Raw genomic sequence first — 17,423 nt, forward strand, 5'->3', positions numbered from 1 at the left:
CAGTCAGATGCTCTAAACAAAAGAGAGATTTCTTGGTAACCACACAAAGTCCACATTACACTGGCTACTTCAAGAATTTCTCATGCAGTCTTTTAACCAATTCACACATTTAAACCATTCCCCCTCCTCCCCTCCACCAAAAGTAAAGTCTGGACCAGTTGTACTCTAATATTAATACATATTTTTTCTGTAGCTTCTGACAGGGAGTTCCCACTTGGTGAGCACACTGAATTTTCTCACTAAAAACCAGATGGCAAGCGTTTTCCCAAGTTAACAGCTCAGAAAAATTCTAAGCCAGGCCAAATCCCTCTTATCTTTTTCAAGTGAGTAACCCAGTTTTGCAGTACATGGAGGAGTAGACTCTTTGGTCTGCAGTCTGGTCTGCAATCTTGAATGGGCCACTGACATTAAAGACAGGTGCTCCTGTCCAGATAGGACTGGCATGTGAAAATACAGATTTCTATGTTTGCAAAGGTGCTAGGCTCATCTCTGGAGGAGAAAGACTAGCCCCTAGGTCCCTGCTGGGATCGCCAAAATTTTTGTTATGTTTATAAAGTGCCTAGCACAATCTGGTCCTGGCCTCTAGGTGGCTACTGCAATACAAACAACAACAATCTCGGGCATAATTGTTCATACCACTTTCCCCCTCTCTCTATGTTAAATAACCATTGGTGACTGCTTGAAGAAAAAGCAACTTTTTTCCACTGAACTGTTGCTTATACATTAGAAAACATGTCCCATTGTTAAGAAAGTAGATAATGTTCTTAAATCTGCTGGGTATATACAAACACTTCCCCCCTCTACCCCCGTTTTTTCTAATGTTGGCAGTGTAAATTGAATGACAACTCCTTGATACTCCAAGTATCAGGCTCCAGGGTGGGAGGAGAAAATAAAACTCACCTTGAGAATGTGGATGATTGTGTCATTTTGACCTTTACCCAATAATGCAGGAGAAAATTTCTGACTTTAATCATAGCAAACCAGTCTATTTAATACACAGATATCTGATAACACAATGGTCCATTCATGAAGGAATAGGTCTTGTATGATTAGAGAACACTGAATTATTACGGAATATAAAATAAGACATGGGATGACAATTACTTGTTAAAATTCTGTCCACGTAAACTGGTTTCTATCCATTAGCTGCTATATGAATTTGCTATATCGTATATACACATGTTGGTGCATGGGAAGAAATCTTGGAAAAAAATGAGTCAGATCCTTGTCTCGATCATACAACTGTCAATCCTGGAACTCCACTGAATATAGAGCTAAACCCTGATTCTACTCAACGGCAAAACTCCCGTTTTCTTCAATGTGACCAATATGTATCCTTAATGCTAGGCTTAAACTGAGGTCAGCTTCTAGGCTCTGATGTTTCTTACAAGGCCAAAATTACAGCTGAAGGAACTTTTAAATATTACCAATGACAGCAAACATTTAAGCAGAACACCCCTCTCTACCAGAAATAAATTACAAGTACTCAATACAATACATAAAAAGGGACATCATTTGGCGGCACTAATCTATCTTGGCACCTATTAGAAAAGAGATGTCTAGAAAAGGATTCTCTTCACAAATAGTTGTAGTGTGCGCTAACTAGGTGTGAACCAAGACTAGTAAAACAGTTAAACTCTGCAGATTATGTCTATGAGGACAATAGGACAGCAAATCACTTAAAAAATTGGTTTTCAAGACTCCTTCTCTCCCTTAGACTGGTTCTATACTTCAGTGGAATTACCGCAATTTATACCAGTGTACGAAGTTGGCCTACATCCCAAGGCTGATTGGCTTTAGAAATTAAAACTGAGTTTAAAACCAGGACAAACCAGCTCCCCAGACTATATATCATGAAACAGTCATGGTCAGAAAATCATCACTTACATGCCAACCTATTTTCTTCCTGGCCAATCAAAACAGACATATTGCGGGAGGTAGGGGGAAAGGAGAAGAGATGCAGACATGAAGGGTAAACAGAAAAAGAACAGTGCCTTCTGTCAAGCTGAATGTTTCTGCAACACAATCCAGCTCTGACTGTGATAATCTTGTGGAGTGAAGTGTGGCAACCTGAATGCCGCAAGGATGCTTCAAGGCAGAAAATCACCATCAGCTCAGTTAAATGAACTAGGACACTGGGAGATCAGCATGAATCCTCTTCTAATTGGTAGATAAAGGGCCCTTTTCTACAATCCTGATTTCTGTAAGTAATTCCATTGCTAAAATGTGATTCAGTTCCCTAGCCACGTGAACCCCAAAGGCAGTACGTGTGTGGGGAACGATGACTCATGTGACATCCATTGCAAGCTTGTATTCAAAGATGAAGCCCGGTGCAGCAGTAACATGGTTAAAGCAGCAGGCAGAACATTTACTGCACTAACCCCAGAGGAATGGATTGTTACCAAGGCGAATGATGAGTGGGTCAAAACGTTAGGCTGAAGTCACATTTTCAGGCCCCCACCCTACAGGGACTTGTGATCATGTTGAAAGCCAATTTCGAAAGTGGCTGTAGTAGTCTGGGGGGTCTACATAATTCACCTCTAGCAGTGGTAGCAATGATGGAGGGTTTAGAGCAGATACAACCTAGCCCAACTTCTTAACAAGGTTTGTAATCATGCCAGTCATAGATCCTGAGGCCCTGTGGGAGCATTCACTGAAAATACCATTGCTAATGCTTCTTCAGCTCCACCAGTGTTAGCAACGTTAGGGGCCCTAGTGTGATGGCTGCAGGTTTTAACACAATCTCAGGTAAGCCAGCGCTGAACAGGTCTGATTGGTGTTAGGCTGCTGGTGGTGTTTAGTACCATGGTCGTTAGACCTACTCAGGACACGCTTTAAAAAAACAACTGTGCAGCAGCCCAGCTCCATGAGCGCTTCCTAGGTTGCTAACTCAGGGGCACCTGTATAAGCAGCAGTGGGGCATGATTAGAAAATGTAGACAGGGCGTAACGTAGACAGGGCCTTGGCATGCATGTTTACAGTCTACTATGTACTTAAAAGCCCAAGGCAGGATCACATTAGGTGTCCCTAGGGCAAGTTAGTAGTAGTGAATAATGCTTCAGATTTTGGCTTATGTAGAGACAGGCTCAGTAAAAACCATACTAGCCTTGAGCATTCAACAGCAGCAGCTGCTGCAGGTGTTTTCATCAGTATGCCATCTAGGCCTACTCTGAACAAAGTCGGGCCAGTGGTAGATCCATTCGTAGGCCTCTAACTGCTGGCATAGACATTTCTTCTTAGCAAGTCTTTGTTAAGGGGCCAAGTCTATGCCTGGGTTCTAGTAGAGTGGTTGGCTGAGGAAAAAATCCATGTCCACTCGTGGCCAGTGAAACCATACGTGCTCCAACTAGTCAGCCCTGGTGTTAGGACGTGGCTGTAGCTAGCTTAGTTCTGATTCCCATAGCGAGTCGGAGTACAGAGTTGGATGGGCAAGAGGAAACCAGCAGGAAGACTATCATCAGGTATTGCAACCAAGAGAAGCAAAAGGCCAAAGCATTAGTAAATGAAATATTTCCTGCTGTACACTTAGGCTAGCTGATTATTAAAAGAAATGAGACGAAGTGGGTGAGGTGTAACATCTCATTGTACCAACTTCTTTTGGTGGAAGAGACACGTTTTTGAGCTTCACAGAGTTCTTCCTCAGGTCTGGAGAAGGTAACCAAAGTGTCATAATCAAGTTAGGTCCAATAAAAGCTATTACCTCACCTACCTTGTGTGTCTCACAGCCTGGGTCCAACACGGCTATGGCAACACTGCAAACAAGTATTAAAAGGAATGTTTGTTCACACCAATAGTCTTCAGAGGATGTTATTCTGAATATAGTAAAGTTTTCTAAGGGACCTGTTTACCCAAAGTCGAAGATGCATTTGCAGAAGTGACAGACTATGCTCCTGCAATTGATGCAGTGTTGCCCAGACAATCAGAAGACCAATTTTGAGGACTCTTTTGAAATTTGGCTCCGTCATGGAATTTAAACCTTACACTTTCCCCATAACTTGAAAAAATTACCTTGTGCAGAGATTTGTCCTTCAGCTGAAAAGTTCAACATTCACAGAGAGGATTGCAAAATAGGGGTCTCCTAGGCCTGAGGAAATTGGGCATGTGTCTGCAGTTACAAAGGGTGGTGACCTTTGCAGCAAGTTCACGGAAAGGCCACACCCCATGACAGTCTCTGTACTGGGCTATACAGCTGCTGCATGGCTACATATAAGTTCTTTCCGGCAATTTTTTACATCTTGGAACGGCGTTCCCATCTCTCTCCTCACAGGAGTGAGAGGCAAAACAGAAATCCAGGGCTCAGGCATCCACTGCAGCTTATTTAAATACAATGTATCGATGGGAAATGGTCCATCATGAATGATGCACTTGCTTTGAAGTGACCGGCTGATGTCAGGAAATTCAGTGCTGTAACCTGTCAAGGGATAGGACAGGAATTTGGAAGCTGGCCTTTAATTCCACTGGCAGCCTTGAGCACTCAATTCCAACTGACTAGCATATTTCCAGGTTCCTCTGTATCTCTCGACAGATATGCCATCCCCAGGAGGACTTTGAAAGATGCCACTTCCAGAGTGGCCTCTAGTGACACATGGCCACCTATGTAGCAAGGAAAAGAAGCAGCTAGGATTGTGAGGAGGCCGAACGAGGACCACACCGACAGACATGTACGTGTAAGACACAAACACTGGCTGTATGTCACTTTTACAAGTTTCTTTATGAAATTAAATGTAGCCCCTGGCGAGGGGAAAGATATAGTGCAAGAATGACTTTGTACATGCTACTGAATTCAGATATCCCTGGATAACCAGACTTCAGTCAGCTACAGTATCAGCAAACATTGGAACTCTGAGCTTTGCAGACAGTTAGTGCTTACTCACAATAGCAACACGCTGGAACGAATGGGTGTTTTCCTTCCAACCAGCCGCAACTTCTTCTAAGCTATGGAATTCAGTCCTTATGGCTTCTAACTCTTTCACTATTGTAAGGCAAATCTTTCCTTTTACTAACCGAGGATTAAATGAATTCTTTTTGGCCAGAATTTACAAACCTGCGTGCCTACTGCTAAGCTCTTAATTCCACATTTAGGCACCTTATAAATGGCCTGATTTCTTTTTTCAAAGGTGCAGGTGACCTGGAATACACCTCAATATGGGGGGGTGGGGTGTACGTGTTCTCTGGTTTGGAAAAATCCATCCATTTTGAACGAAGGAGCTCAACTGTGGAGTTAGGACCTTAACTTAAGGGAATTAAGTTTGCAGATGTTGGCCTTTGTTTTTTGTTAACAAAAAAAAAAGAAAGACAGACGAACAGGCATCAAGTTAACAACATCTGACAGGACTGATTACAAACTTACAAAATACACAGTTCTGTATTTGCCATAAATAAACACATTACAAACGTTTAACATTTTCATTGGCCAGGAAATATGGCAGAGTGACAGTGGGAAGAGTCTAAGGAGCTGACAACAGTATTTATTTTAGGCACATTTTTTTCCTAACTCATTTTTTTTTTACATAACTCAAAGAAAATCAACTAGGTTGCAAGATGCATGTACTTCACTCATGCTGTGGGTTTGATTGGCACCATTTAACGGACTATAGTTCAGCGGTGTGTTGACCTAAGGAAAAGAAAAAGGGCACAGCAATATCATTGTTGCCTTCTCTGAGTGCCAATAAAGGCTAATCAGTCTGTTAAACGTGTAGTAAGATCATTTCTTTGAAGATGAACTCGGGAATTGGGGCAGTAAAAGGAAGGGTTTAGTCCCCCCAAAAGTGCATCACATCAGCAACAATGAACCATGGTTCTGAGCATGCTCAGTAGACACCAAGCAGGCTGGTGTTGGAATGGACAAACTGCCATCTCTGCATGGGCAGCCAAGTTGGCTGAAGGCTAGAGTCTCTCTGGCAGTTGTCAGACAGCAATAATGTTCACAGCTGGGAGGATTGGTTCAAGATGCAGCTGACAACAAGGGTAAGATGAAAAACAGTTCAGGCTCCATCCTGTCGTGATCTCTTCCTGGGGGTTTGTATGGCTCCCGAGTGTTGTGCAGGGCTGGCTCACTTTGACTGGCACAAAAACACGCAACACAGTGTTCCACTTCGGACCCATTCAAGTACAGTCAGTCTGCAGAATAAATAGGGAAGGAAGGAGCATGCGCCATCCTTTGCAAACAGAGGGATGGAGGAGCCGGGGGTCCGTCAGCTGGAACAGATGGCTAAAGTGCTTTCTCAGTAGGGATTCAGGCACAATAGGGAGCTGCCCCTCACTTCCGAAAGGGTGTCAGCCTGCTGATGTTCTGCCAGAAGTTCGAGGGCTTGCGCTTGGGCTCTGCCAGCATGAAGACTTGCTGCTGGGGGAGGTTGGTAGGCAGAGAAGGGTGCTTCTGACGCATCAGAAAGTCATAGTAGGGCCTGGTGACAGCTGTTCAGACCATGAGACAGGGAAGAGCAAACGTTAGACTGGTACAGTCCCATGCCCGATTCCCACACAATCATTCTCAAAGCTGAGGCAGAGTTAGCCATAATAAGTAACAGCCAGTTACAGATAACTCTGTTTTGAGTTATCTAACCCCAAAGGCAGTTCGGGGATTAAGCCGATAGTCTGGGAGTGCCCCAAATGTTGACTGGAATTCAGAGATGCTCGCATGCCCTCAGAATGTTGCCTGCAGCCACGCGCAGCAATGCGAGGACAAAGCTGGACACTTAAGGCATGTCTACACTGCAAAGGAAAACCCTCAGCAGGCCGTACCAGCCGACTCGGGCTCTTGGGGCTGTTTTATTGCAGTGTAGACTTCCGAGCTACCACCCGAACTCTGGGACCCTCCCACCTCACAGCCCGAACCCGGAAGTCTACACTGCAATGAAACAGCCCAAAAGCCCAAGCCCGAGTCAACTGGTATGGGCCTGCCATGAATTTTTCTTTGCAGTGTAGACATGCCATTACAGTGCTCTACTGCTGACAAACTTAAACAGCACCCAATTCTGAATGCTTGGAAGACTGGTTAACTGACCTGCACTTGTGCACATTAGCCTGTGTGGCAGGTTGTAAATACGCAAGTATTTATAAATGTTTAAACGTTGCAAAGTCTTACTGAGCAGTGGGCCCAGTCCACAGCATTTAGATATAGGATCTGGATTTGGAAGCCCTTGGGGTTCAGTAGTGTTTGGAGTTAGGGGCTTGTCTAGACTACAGACACTATAATGGCACAGCTACGGCACTGCAGCCGTAGCGCCATTGTGTAACAATGGAAGGGGTTTTTCCATCACTGTAGTTAATCCAAGAGGCGGTAGCTAGGTCAACAAAAGAATTCCTCCATCAACCTAGTGCTGTCTACACTGGGGCTCAGATCGGCTTAACTACTTCTCTCGGGTGAATTTTTCACATCCCTGAGTGACCTAGCTAGGTTGACCTAAGTTTTTGGTGTAGACCAGGCCTTGGTTCACTGCACTAGAGAGAGACTGGGCAGCCTATGCCAACTGGATCTGGCTCCTGTTTCCAAACTCCCATGATACTTGGCAATATCTGGCTCCAAGTCTGGATTACAGCCGAACTGTCCTTCTTGGATTTTTGCAGTACTGTGCAATAAACTGCCAGCCTGTGTTTCATTCCCCACACAGTACCCAGGGAACCATAGAAAGGTAAGAGACTGAATTCCTTGGCAAGCTACAGTAGAGGGAGTCTGGTTTCCCAGGGCAGTTCTGTGAATCTTCACCTGGAGGCAGCGTCCATGACGAAGGGCAGGACAGGCATAAGGAGGGGAAACTTCCCTGCAACTCATAGAGCTCATCCTCCCTTCGGCTACTGCTAAACCTCCCTTGTTAGGCTGCTGCTTTCTGTCCTGGGTGCCTACAGACGCTGTTGAAGAACACATCATCTGCATCTGCCAATCTCCATGTACAGCAAAGGGTGGGTATTTAATTAACTGTTCTATTGTGGTAGCAGCAACACTGCCAAATACCACACAAACATACACAGAGAGAGACTGCCCCTGCCGCAAAGACCTCAATCTAAACCCTTTTCACTTCCCCAAGAGTTCCCCTAAAACTCCTCTTGTCATTCTTCCTGCAAGCTGCCCCATTCAAATTGCTTAGAGACCTGGCTTCTAGGGCTGAGGGGGGGGGGATTCCAGTCCCCAGCCAGATGCCATCCAACAATCTCATAAACAGAAGCTGCCAATTGTATTTAGCTACCTTGAACTGTTATAGGGGTTTTGGAATATGAACCGATGATTAGACACACAGAATGGCCCTTGTAGCCAGGAAATATTGGGTTGCTGAATCTCACTCGCTTAGCTGAGGCTGCCAAGTCTTCAACTTGGTGAGAGCTGCTGGGAATTGTACTGCAATTTTCCACCTCTCTAAGCCTACCAGCTGGCCTATCCCAGAACTTTGTTAGCGTCACTTGATTGACACTAATCACATGCAGTAAAATCAGCTTGTTCGGGGAAAATTTCCATATAATGGGAGACAATAGAAAAATACAGTGCTGAGTAATTTCCACAGCTTGCGGACAGTTCAATTAATTTCACCGGGATCCTATTTCCCTGTCATGACTCTTTCTCTGTATTTTCTTTCTCATCCATCAGTGATGAAGGGCTTGAGCCAGCAAAAATATTACATACTCATAAAACTGCATTTCCTAGTTCACCTAGGAGAACAATAGCTCTCAATATGGTAGTAGGCAGTTAGTGAGGTGTTAGTCACCCCCATCTTTAACATTCCTGTTCAACCCCAGTGGAACAAGACCCACCAGTGGAAATCCTTAGTCATTTCCCTCTTAGCAGTAAGAGTAGGGAGATGGATCAAAGTTTGTGACAAGTCACGTCTCCCATCCAGCTAAAAGGGTATATTGACTGGATGCCACTAGAGTCTGGTTTATTTTCAAGGTCTACAGTCGCTGTGAGATTCCTTAGCATTGTGTTTAGCTATGGATCCCTATTGGGATCTGAATTGGAGGTTAACTCTTAACACTGTGTTCTTTATTTAATACTGAAATGCTACCTTAACCTGCAGAATAACTAATTGTAAATATTGTTATAAACAAAAATACTGTCACTGGGAAGTTATGCTGAAACATTGCTCACCTGTTTATCGACAAGTTCAGATTGCTTAATGGGCGGCACGTTTATCAGTGAATCTGGATTTTTATTTAAACGTGACTTCACTAAAATATTTGTTTTCCGAACTGTATGTGCTGATCCAATTTACAGCTTGTATTTTTTACTCTTAAGTTTGATCAGGTTTGTTCCTAGGCTCCATAAACCCGGAGCGACAGAAAATTAAGAATGGCTATTGCTAAAACAGGGGCAATTGCTTCTCATTAATTTCCCTACCACACCAAGTGACCCCTGTGCCACTGGAATAAAGATCTTAAAACCTACCCCCCCAGTGGTAGGAGAAGAGTAACGCTTACCAAGCTCCCAAAGATGAACAAGCCGGGGGAGGGGGCAATTAATGCATTGATCAACCCAAGCTTATTTGAAGTCGGGTTTTTAGATGTGCTGATGTGCTTAGGAGAAAAAGAAAGGGCCACACTCACCCTTAGGCTTTCCGGTGTGGTGCTGTTTGTTGGCATTCAGCATCGCCTGCTTCTTCTGCACCTCTGTGATTGAAAAACCTTAAAGACAAAACCGAACCTGTTAGCAGCTGTACCGCTTAGGGCTCCACCTAGTTCCTCCTACAAACAGTGGGGCTCATGAAGAGGGAAGTGTGGGGATGAACACATCACTATGGATTTGATTGTGCTCTTCAGGCACAGCCCTATATTGGGGTCTACCTTGCCGCAGGAGCCCCGGGACACATTCTGGGTAGAATTCAGCCAGAATTGCCCCTGGTGCTGAGGGAGAGTGTATGCTGCCCAGGGCGCGCTGCCAATTTTTAGCAATTGCAACATGTGCCTCACTTTGTGGCAGCTACGCCCCCACTCAGTTCTCCCTGCCTCCTTGGTTAGCATGGTCAGTGGCAGCCTACCATATGGCCTGCACACTTGGCGCACTGGGTTGGCCCTGCTTGTGTGGCCCTAGTCACATTAGACCAAGTATGAAAACGGTGAAATGGATTTGCCCCCTAGAGAACATGTGGCCATGTATAGAATCCTGGATCAATCTTGTGCTGGGCTATTGACGAGTCTGTCTCTAACCCTGCCAATGGGAAGAATAATTCAAAACTAACATAACTTACTATTTAATAGTTCAAGCAGGCTAAGCAAAAGATTTTAGCAGCTCCCTGAGACCTCATTTCAGTGATTGCTCTCTGCTCTATTCTTTGTATGATGAGCAGAGGGGAAAAGAAACATCATGCAAAATATATACATCTGCAGCCCAGCCCTGGGCTGGAGGGGCACGTATTGCATTTGCACACATTTGTGTTCAGCGTGATGGAGGGCCCTGCTAGACAGACAGCCTTGCCATACCAGTTTCCTGGTCAAGCTGAACCTGTTTCCTTTCATTCTCGAATGCCTTGAGCCAGCGCTGTTTCTGTTCAGGCTTTTTTGCACAGAATAAGTGGACTTCCTCAGGGTCCCTGCAGAGCAGCTTGAATGCATTTTTAACACTGATATTGAAGTCCTTATCCTTCCCATCCTCCACATCCACTATTTCCATGTCATCCATGTTGATCCGACTCTTATAATAGAGGATGTCCCGGCGCAGGAGATCCTGGAAGAGATTATTTTCATTGTAACTATATCCATTTCCATGCACACAATTCCTTTCTCTTCCTAGCCACAACAGACGACCTGTTACCTTGCTGATGTGCACTGCTGCCTTATGAGAAAAAGCAATGACACCTAGGCCTCTTCACCCTGACTGTGGCTTTCTGGAACTCACTTTCTGATGCTGACTCCAGTCTTAGAACAAGCTGGTAGGGCCCAGGAACAGTTTCTGTAGCTGATGGAGCATGTGTCTGGGCAGGACTATACTTACAGCAGTGTGATATATGTACTGCCACTCAGGGATGGAAGTGAGCCGGTACAGCATACTGGTAAGAACCCATATTGGCCTGTATGCAGCCCACATTAAAGCGCTGCCACGGCGCTTTAATGTCCCTGCCCCTTTTGCCTCCCCCGTCGGCGGCCCTGCTAGTAGGGTCCGTACTGGCAGGGCCGCCCACAGGGGAGGCAAAAGGAGCAGGGACATGGACGGTCTTTTGTCGTGGCAGCACTTTAACATTGCTGCGCCCCTCCAACGGCGGCCCTACCAGCAGGGCCACCGACTGGGGAAGCGCAGCAATGTTAAAGCACTGCCACGGCAAAGGAGCCTACAGAGCTTTAACGTCCTTGCCCCTTTTGCCCCCACTCGGCCACCCACGGGCGGGGGGTGGGGGGGAGGCAAAGGGAGCAGCTGCCCCGGGGCCGGCGATTTAAAAGGGCCCGGGGCTCCGGACGTCGCTGCCACTACCACAGCAGCGGCGTCCAGAGCCCCAGGCCCTTTAAATTGCCACTGGAGCCCCGGGCGGCGCGGGCCAGGCAACCTGGAAGGGCTGGCTGGGGGATGCTGACCCCCCCAGCCCTGCCCCTTCCACCCGAGGCTCCGCCCCTTCTGGGGGTCGGAGCTGGCCCCAGCCCCATACCGGTAAGTGTCTGGAGTTACTTTCACCCCTGCTGCCACTACTGTCAACTGCACTAGAGTGCTTCTGTAATTCAATGTCACTTTCCAGGATGTCTGAAAGGCAAGCACAGGTTCCTGTCATTGCCCTGACACGGGGACACTGGGTACTTACTAAGCCAGACAACTAGTCAACGTTGTTACTCCAGATTTAGGACAGTGTAACGGAGCAGGATTTGGCCCCTACAGTCTATCTCAAGAAGCCACAAAATGCAGGATTGGATTTTCCTGCTAATGTTGCTGGTGAAAAATACAGCCAGCACTAGTGTCTGAGGCAAGGCCCTCATTAGTTTAAGTCACTTGAAGTAAGGAATTGTAGGTATAGTGAAATGGGTCATGCGCTCAGTGAAAAGCTTTGGTGTGGTCACTTCTGACGTGCTGTAGGAAGAGCCCTGTCTCCCTTCGCACTAGGTCACAACCACATCTGAGTCTTTGCATTTACACATGTAGCTGTGACCAGCCAGCATTCCCAATGAAAACAAGCCAAGTGACGCTTGGCCTACTGATGTGGGGGCCTGGTTTTCAGTGGTGCTGAGCAATTTGACATCACCTGGAACTTGTAGTGCTCAGCAACCCTGAAAACCAGGCCTGTGAATTAGCTCAAACTCTGAAAGAGCTTTCAATAAAGAACAACATATGGGGAGGAAAGAGTCTGTGGGGCACATTGTGCTTCCCCTGAAGAAAATACAAAACTGATCTTTCAATACTACCCATCCAGGGGGAAGTGCCAAAAGGCAAGACCCCAAGTGAAATGTGTTGTTCCATCCTTACTTAGAGCCTGAGCCAAAGTCAATGGAAGACTCTCATTGACTTCCGTAGGCTTTGGGTCTGGCCCCTAAAGGGAAGACAGACGGCTTTAAGGACTGTGATCCCTCCTGTTATTTAAATAGGCCATCTCCTTGGGTTCGTTATAATCCAATATAGGAGCTGTAACATGCTATGCTTTCCCTATGAGAGCAGTGTATCCAAACTGATTGATCTGGAAGTTAAGTACCCAGCCACAGCCATTTTGTCTTCTGGGTACCAATTCAGTAATCTGGCCCTAAATTCCTGCTGATGACAACCGTGTTAGCTGAGAGCGAAAATAGTGATGGCAATGTTGATGCATTTGATTTTTTTAAAATTAAGACTCACGCTGATCCTACAAAAACCAATGCCCAGCTTTCCTCTCTAGAGTGACCAGACAGCAAGTGTGAAAAATCGGGACAGGGAGTGGAGGGTAATAGGAGCCTATATAAGAAAAAGACCAAAAATTCGGGACTATCCCTATAAAATTGGGACATCTGGTGACCCTATTTCTCTTTCACAGGACACCTGCCTGTCAAGAACCCGCTACTTCCATTTATCATCTGCAATCAAGTGCACAGTAGACCAGCATGGCAGGAAAAATTGCTGTGTATGCACATACACAACTCCAGCCCCCTGACTGATAGACAGACATGTCTAGCTTTAGCCTGCCAACCTACATACTGACCCTCTTTAAAGATATTCTGGGGAGGGGAATGTAAAAAGTAAAACTGAACTGAGGCGGGATTTGACTTCAGTGGGCAGATCAATCAACAGAGATAGAGACAGGCTCCTCAAGTTACCTTCTTACAGCAGACCAGCTGGTGATCAAAGAGGAAGAACATTCTCTGTTGGCTCTTCGCTTGAGGCTGGGAGATTTTGGTTAATTCCCCAGAATAGATGAGTTCTGAGCTTCTGACTAGGACGTCTTCACCCTGGTGGCAGCAGCAGCACCACAAAGAGCATGTTAGTTTGTTCCAAGAATCACAAGAATTCAACCTGATTGAGCACCTGGGCTTGATTGGTTAAATGGTGTGGTCCTGACCTACCATCCTGGATCTTAGATGAAAGTTCATAAGATGTCACAATGACCTAGAACAACAAATGTTGATGGGAAAAGGTGCAAAGGGGAGACAGACTGAATCAGTCCAAACAAAAAGGCCTCCTGATATAACTCAAGGAGTTAAGATCATGCTTGGTAAACAAGAGAAACGTGCAACCAAAAATCAGTGAATCAAAACTGGTGCATCCTGGATGCAGGCTGCCTCTGTGAATGCGGATGGAGTGAAAAAGGAGCAGGGGCTGTTGTATGAATTTAGATGGAATAAATGGGCCAAAGGCGTTAACATAACCCAGTCACTGTCCAACACTCAACGGCATTAAACAAGGTTCTGGGTTTAGTATGCAGGGTTTAGTACTCAGCCTGCTTAGTACCATGGCAAACACACCATTAAAAATCCTTAGCCTTTTATTAAAGACATAGAGAAGAAGGAAAAACAGTTAAAGCAGTTGAAATATAAAGCATTAAGGAAGGCTTTCATTTTAAGAAGATTTCTTGTTCCCTTTCCGTTTAGCTGGAGAGAGTTTTTAGAAGGAAAAGCCCCCTTGTCTGACATCTCTTAGATGGTATCAAAGATGAGATAATTCAGTTTAAACTAAATGGAAGGATAAACAAAAATAGATCTGTGACTAGGGTTTTTTATTTCAAAAGGGCTAACTTTAAATAATTAAGGAAATTAGTTAGGGAAGTGGATTGGACTGAAGAACTTGGGGATCTAAGGTGGAGGAAGCCTGGAATTACTTCAAGTCAAAGTTGCAGAAACTATCAGAAGCCTGCATCCCAAGAAAGGGGAAAAAATTCATAGGCAGGAGTTGTAGACCAAGCTGGATGAGCAAGCATCTCAGAAAGGTGATTAAGAAAAAGCAGAAAGCCTACAAGGAATGGAAGATGGGAGTGATCAGCAAGGAAGGCTACCTTATTGAGGTCAGAACATGTAGGGATAAAGTTAGAAAGGCCAAAAGCCATGTTGGGCCTTGCAAAGAGAATTAAAACCAAGAGTAAAAGGTTCTATAGCCACATAAAGAAGAAGAAAACAAAGAAAGAAGAAGTGGGACCCCGCTAAACACTGAGGATGGAGTGTAGGTTAAGGATAATTTAGGCATGGCCCAATATCTAAACAAATACTTTGCCTCAGTATTTAATGAGGAGCTTAGGGATAATGGTAGGATGACAAATAGGAATGAGGATATGGAGGTAGATATTACCATATCTGAGGTAGAAGCCAAACTCGAACAGCTTAATAGGACGAAATCAGGGGGCCCAGATAATCTTCATCCAAGAATATTAATGGAACTGGCACATGAAATTGCAAGCCCATTTGCAAGAATTTTTAATGAATCTGTAAACTCAGGGGTTGTATCATATGACTGGAGAATTGCTAACATAGTTCCTATCTTTAAGAAAGGAAAAAAAAGTGATCTGGGCAACAGCAGGCCTGTCAGTTTGACATCTGTAGTATGCAAGGTCTTGGAAAAAATTTTGAAGGAAAAAGTAGTCAAGGACATTGAGGTCAATGGTAATTGGGACAAAATACAATATGGTTTTACAAAAGGTAGATCGTGCCAAACCAACCTGATCTCCTTCTTTGAGAAGGTAACAGATTTTTTAGATAAAGGAAATGCAATGGATCTAATTTACCTCAATTTCAGTAAGGCATTTGATACGGTTCCACATGGGGAATTATTAGCTAAATTGGAAAAGATGGGGATCAATATGAAAATTGAAAGGTGGATAAGGAACTGGTTAAAGGGGAGACTACAACGGGTCGTACTGAAAGGTGAATTGTCAGACTGGAGGGAGATTAGTAGTGGAGTTCCTCGGGGATCGGTTTTGGGACCAATCTTATTTAATCTTTTTATTACTGACCTTGACACAAAGAGTGGGAATGTGCTAATAAAGTTTGCGGATGACACAAAGCTGGGAGGTATTGCCAATACAGAAAAGGACCGGGATATCATACAGGAAGATTTGGATAACCTTGTAAACTGGAGTAATAGTAATAGGATGAAATTTAATAGTGAAAAGTGCAAGGTCATGCATTTAGGGATTAATAACAAGAACTATTGTTATAAGCCGGGGAGGCATCAGTTGGAAGTAACAGAGGAGGAGAAGGACCTCAGAGTATTGATTGATCACAGGATGTCTATGAGCTGCCAATGTGATATGGCCGTGAAAAAAGCTAATGCGGTCTTGGGATGCATCAGGCGAGGTATTTCCAATAGAGATAAGCAAGTGTTAGTACTGTTATACAAGGCACTGGTGAGCCCGCATCTGGAATACTATGTGCAGTTCTGGTCACCCATGTTTAAGAAGGATGAATTCAAACTGGAACAGGTTCAGAGAAGGGCTACAAGAGGATCCGAGGAATGGAAAACCTGTCATATGAAAGGAGACTCAAAGAGCTTGGCTTGTTTAGCCTAACCAAAAGAAGGCGGAGGGGAGATATGACTGCTCTCTATAAATATATCACAGGAATAAATACCAGGGAGGGAGAGGAATTATTTAAGCTCAGTACCAATGTGGACACAAGAACAAATGGATATAAACTGGCTATCAGGAAGTTTAGACTTGAAATTAGACGAAGGTTTCTAACCATCAGAGGAATGAAGTTCTGGAACAGCCTTCCAAGGGGAATAGTGGGGGCAAAAGACATATCTGGCTTCAAGACTAAGCTTGATAAGTTTATGGAGGAGATGGTATAATGGGATAGCCTAATTTTGGCAATCAATTAGTCTTTGACTACTAGCGGTAAATATGCCCAATGGCTTGTGATGGGATCTGAGTTACTACAGAGAATTCTTTTCTGGGTACTGGCTGGTGAGTCTTGCCCACATGCTCAGGGTTTAGCTGATTGCCATATTTGGGGTCGGGAAGGATTTTTCTCCAGGGCAGATTGGCAGAAGCCCTGGGGTTTTTTCGCCTTCCTCTGCAGCGTGGGGCACGGGTCACTTGCTGGAAGATTCTCTGCACCTTGAAGGCTTTAAACCATGATTTGAGGTCTTCAATGGCTCAGACACAGGTTTGATACAGGAGTGGGTGGGTGACATTCTGTGGCCTGCGTTGTGCAGGAGGTCAGACTACATGATCATAATGGTCCCTTCTGACCTTAAAGTCTATGATTCTATGGTCATAACTGTCCTTTTGGGGAAGAGAGAAGAAGTTAGTTGAGATGAGCTGGAGCTGCTGCTGCTGTTAAAGTCCAATCCTGTTTCATCTCAGGTGGTGTTTGGGATTCAGCTGGAGCTGGCAGTGGTGGTGACGTCCCCTAGGTCGCTCTCCCTGGCCTGGTCTGCTCAGGACAGCTCCAGGATCAGGATGATGAAGGCCCAGGATCCCAGGAGATGGTGGGGAGTAGTAGCCATGATGGTGAAGCTTGCTCCAGTAGCCAATTTCCCCCCCAACGTCTCTTTTTTTAAGGACCTCCGAAAGGGAATTATGGGTGGATAGTGCATACCCTCATTATTTTGTCCACCAGTTAGGCCTAGTTTCTGACATACCAATTTTGGTTCACTGATTTCTGGTTGCACACTTCTCTTAACACACTCCTTGAGTTATATCAGGAGGCCTTTTTGTTTGGACTGATTCAGCCTGTTTCCCTTTTGCACCTTTTCCCATCAACATTTGTTGTTCTAGGTTATTGTGACACCTTATGAACATAAACACACTATTTTACAATTGAACTCACAATTAGGGTAAATGTGTAGGTCCAGTTATCACAGCATGATCTCATTCCATCACAACACTGGAGCACAATCCCTGCCTCCCATGAGAGTGAGGGATGCTGTCCCTCTCACATCCATTGAGCACCAATTTGGCTGGGCATATGCAGAAAATGAAATTTTGTTCTGGATTCAGCCCCATTTGCCAGGTTTGGATCATCTGCTCATCTGCTGAGCCAAATCCTCTGCCCTCAGAGGAGCTACATTAGTTTACACCAGCTGATGAGGGGGGAAAAAAGGATAATTTAATCAAAATACA

The 17,423-nt window shown here is 45.0% G+C and overlaps 1 protein-coding gene across 1 annotated transcript in view; it reads right to left on the reverse strand.

Annotated features, from left to right (window-relative positions):
* Positions 1 to 945: 945 nt before the first annotated feature.
* LOC128843202 (uncharacterized) overlaps positions 946 to 17,423 on the reverse strand; it is a 336,468-nt gene continuing 319,990 nt past the window's right edge. The window contains 5 exon segments of the mRNA XM_054039816.1: positions 946 to 6,317; positions 6,320 to 6,417; positions 9,535 to 9,612; positions 10,408 to 10,651; positions 13,189 to 13,320. Coding sequence (XP_053895791.1) covers positions 6,225 to 6,317; positions 6,320 to 6,417; positions 9,535 to 9,612; positions 10,408 to 10,651; positions 13,189 to 13,320 — 645 coding nt within the window. The 3' untranslated portion in view covers positions 946 to 6,224.

This window comes from Malaclemys terrapin, chromosome 9 (assembly GCF_027887155.1).
Source record: "Malaclemys terrapin pileata isolate rMalTer1 chromosome 9, rMalTer1.hap1, whole genome shotgun sequence".
Classification (NCBI taxonomy): domain Eukaryota; kingdom Metazoa; phylum Chordata; order Testudines; family Emydidae; genus Malaclemys; species Malaclemys terrapin.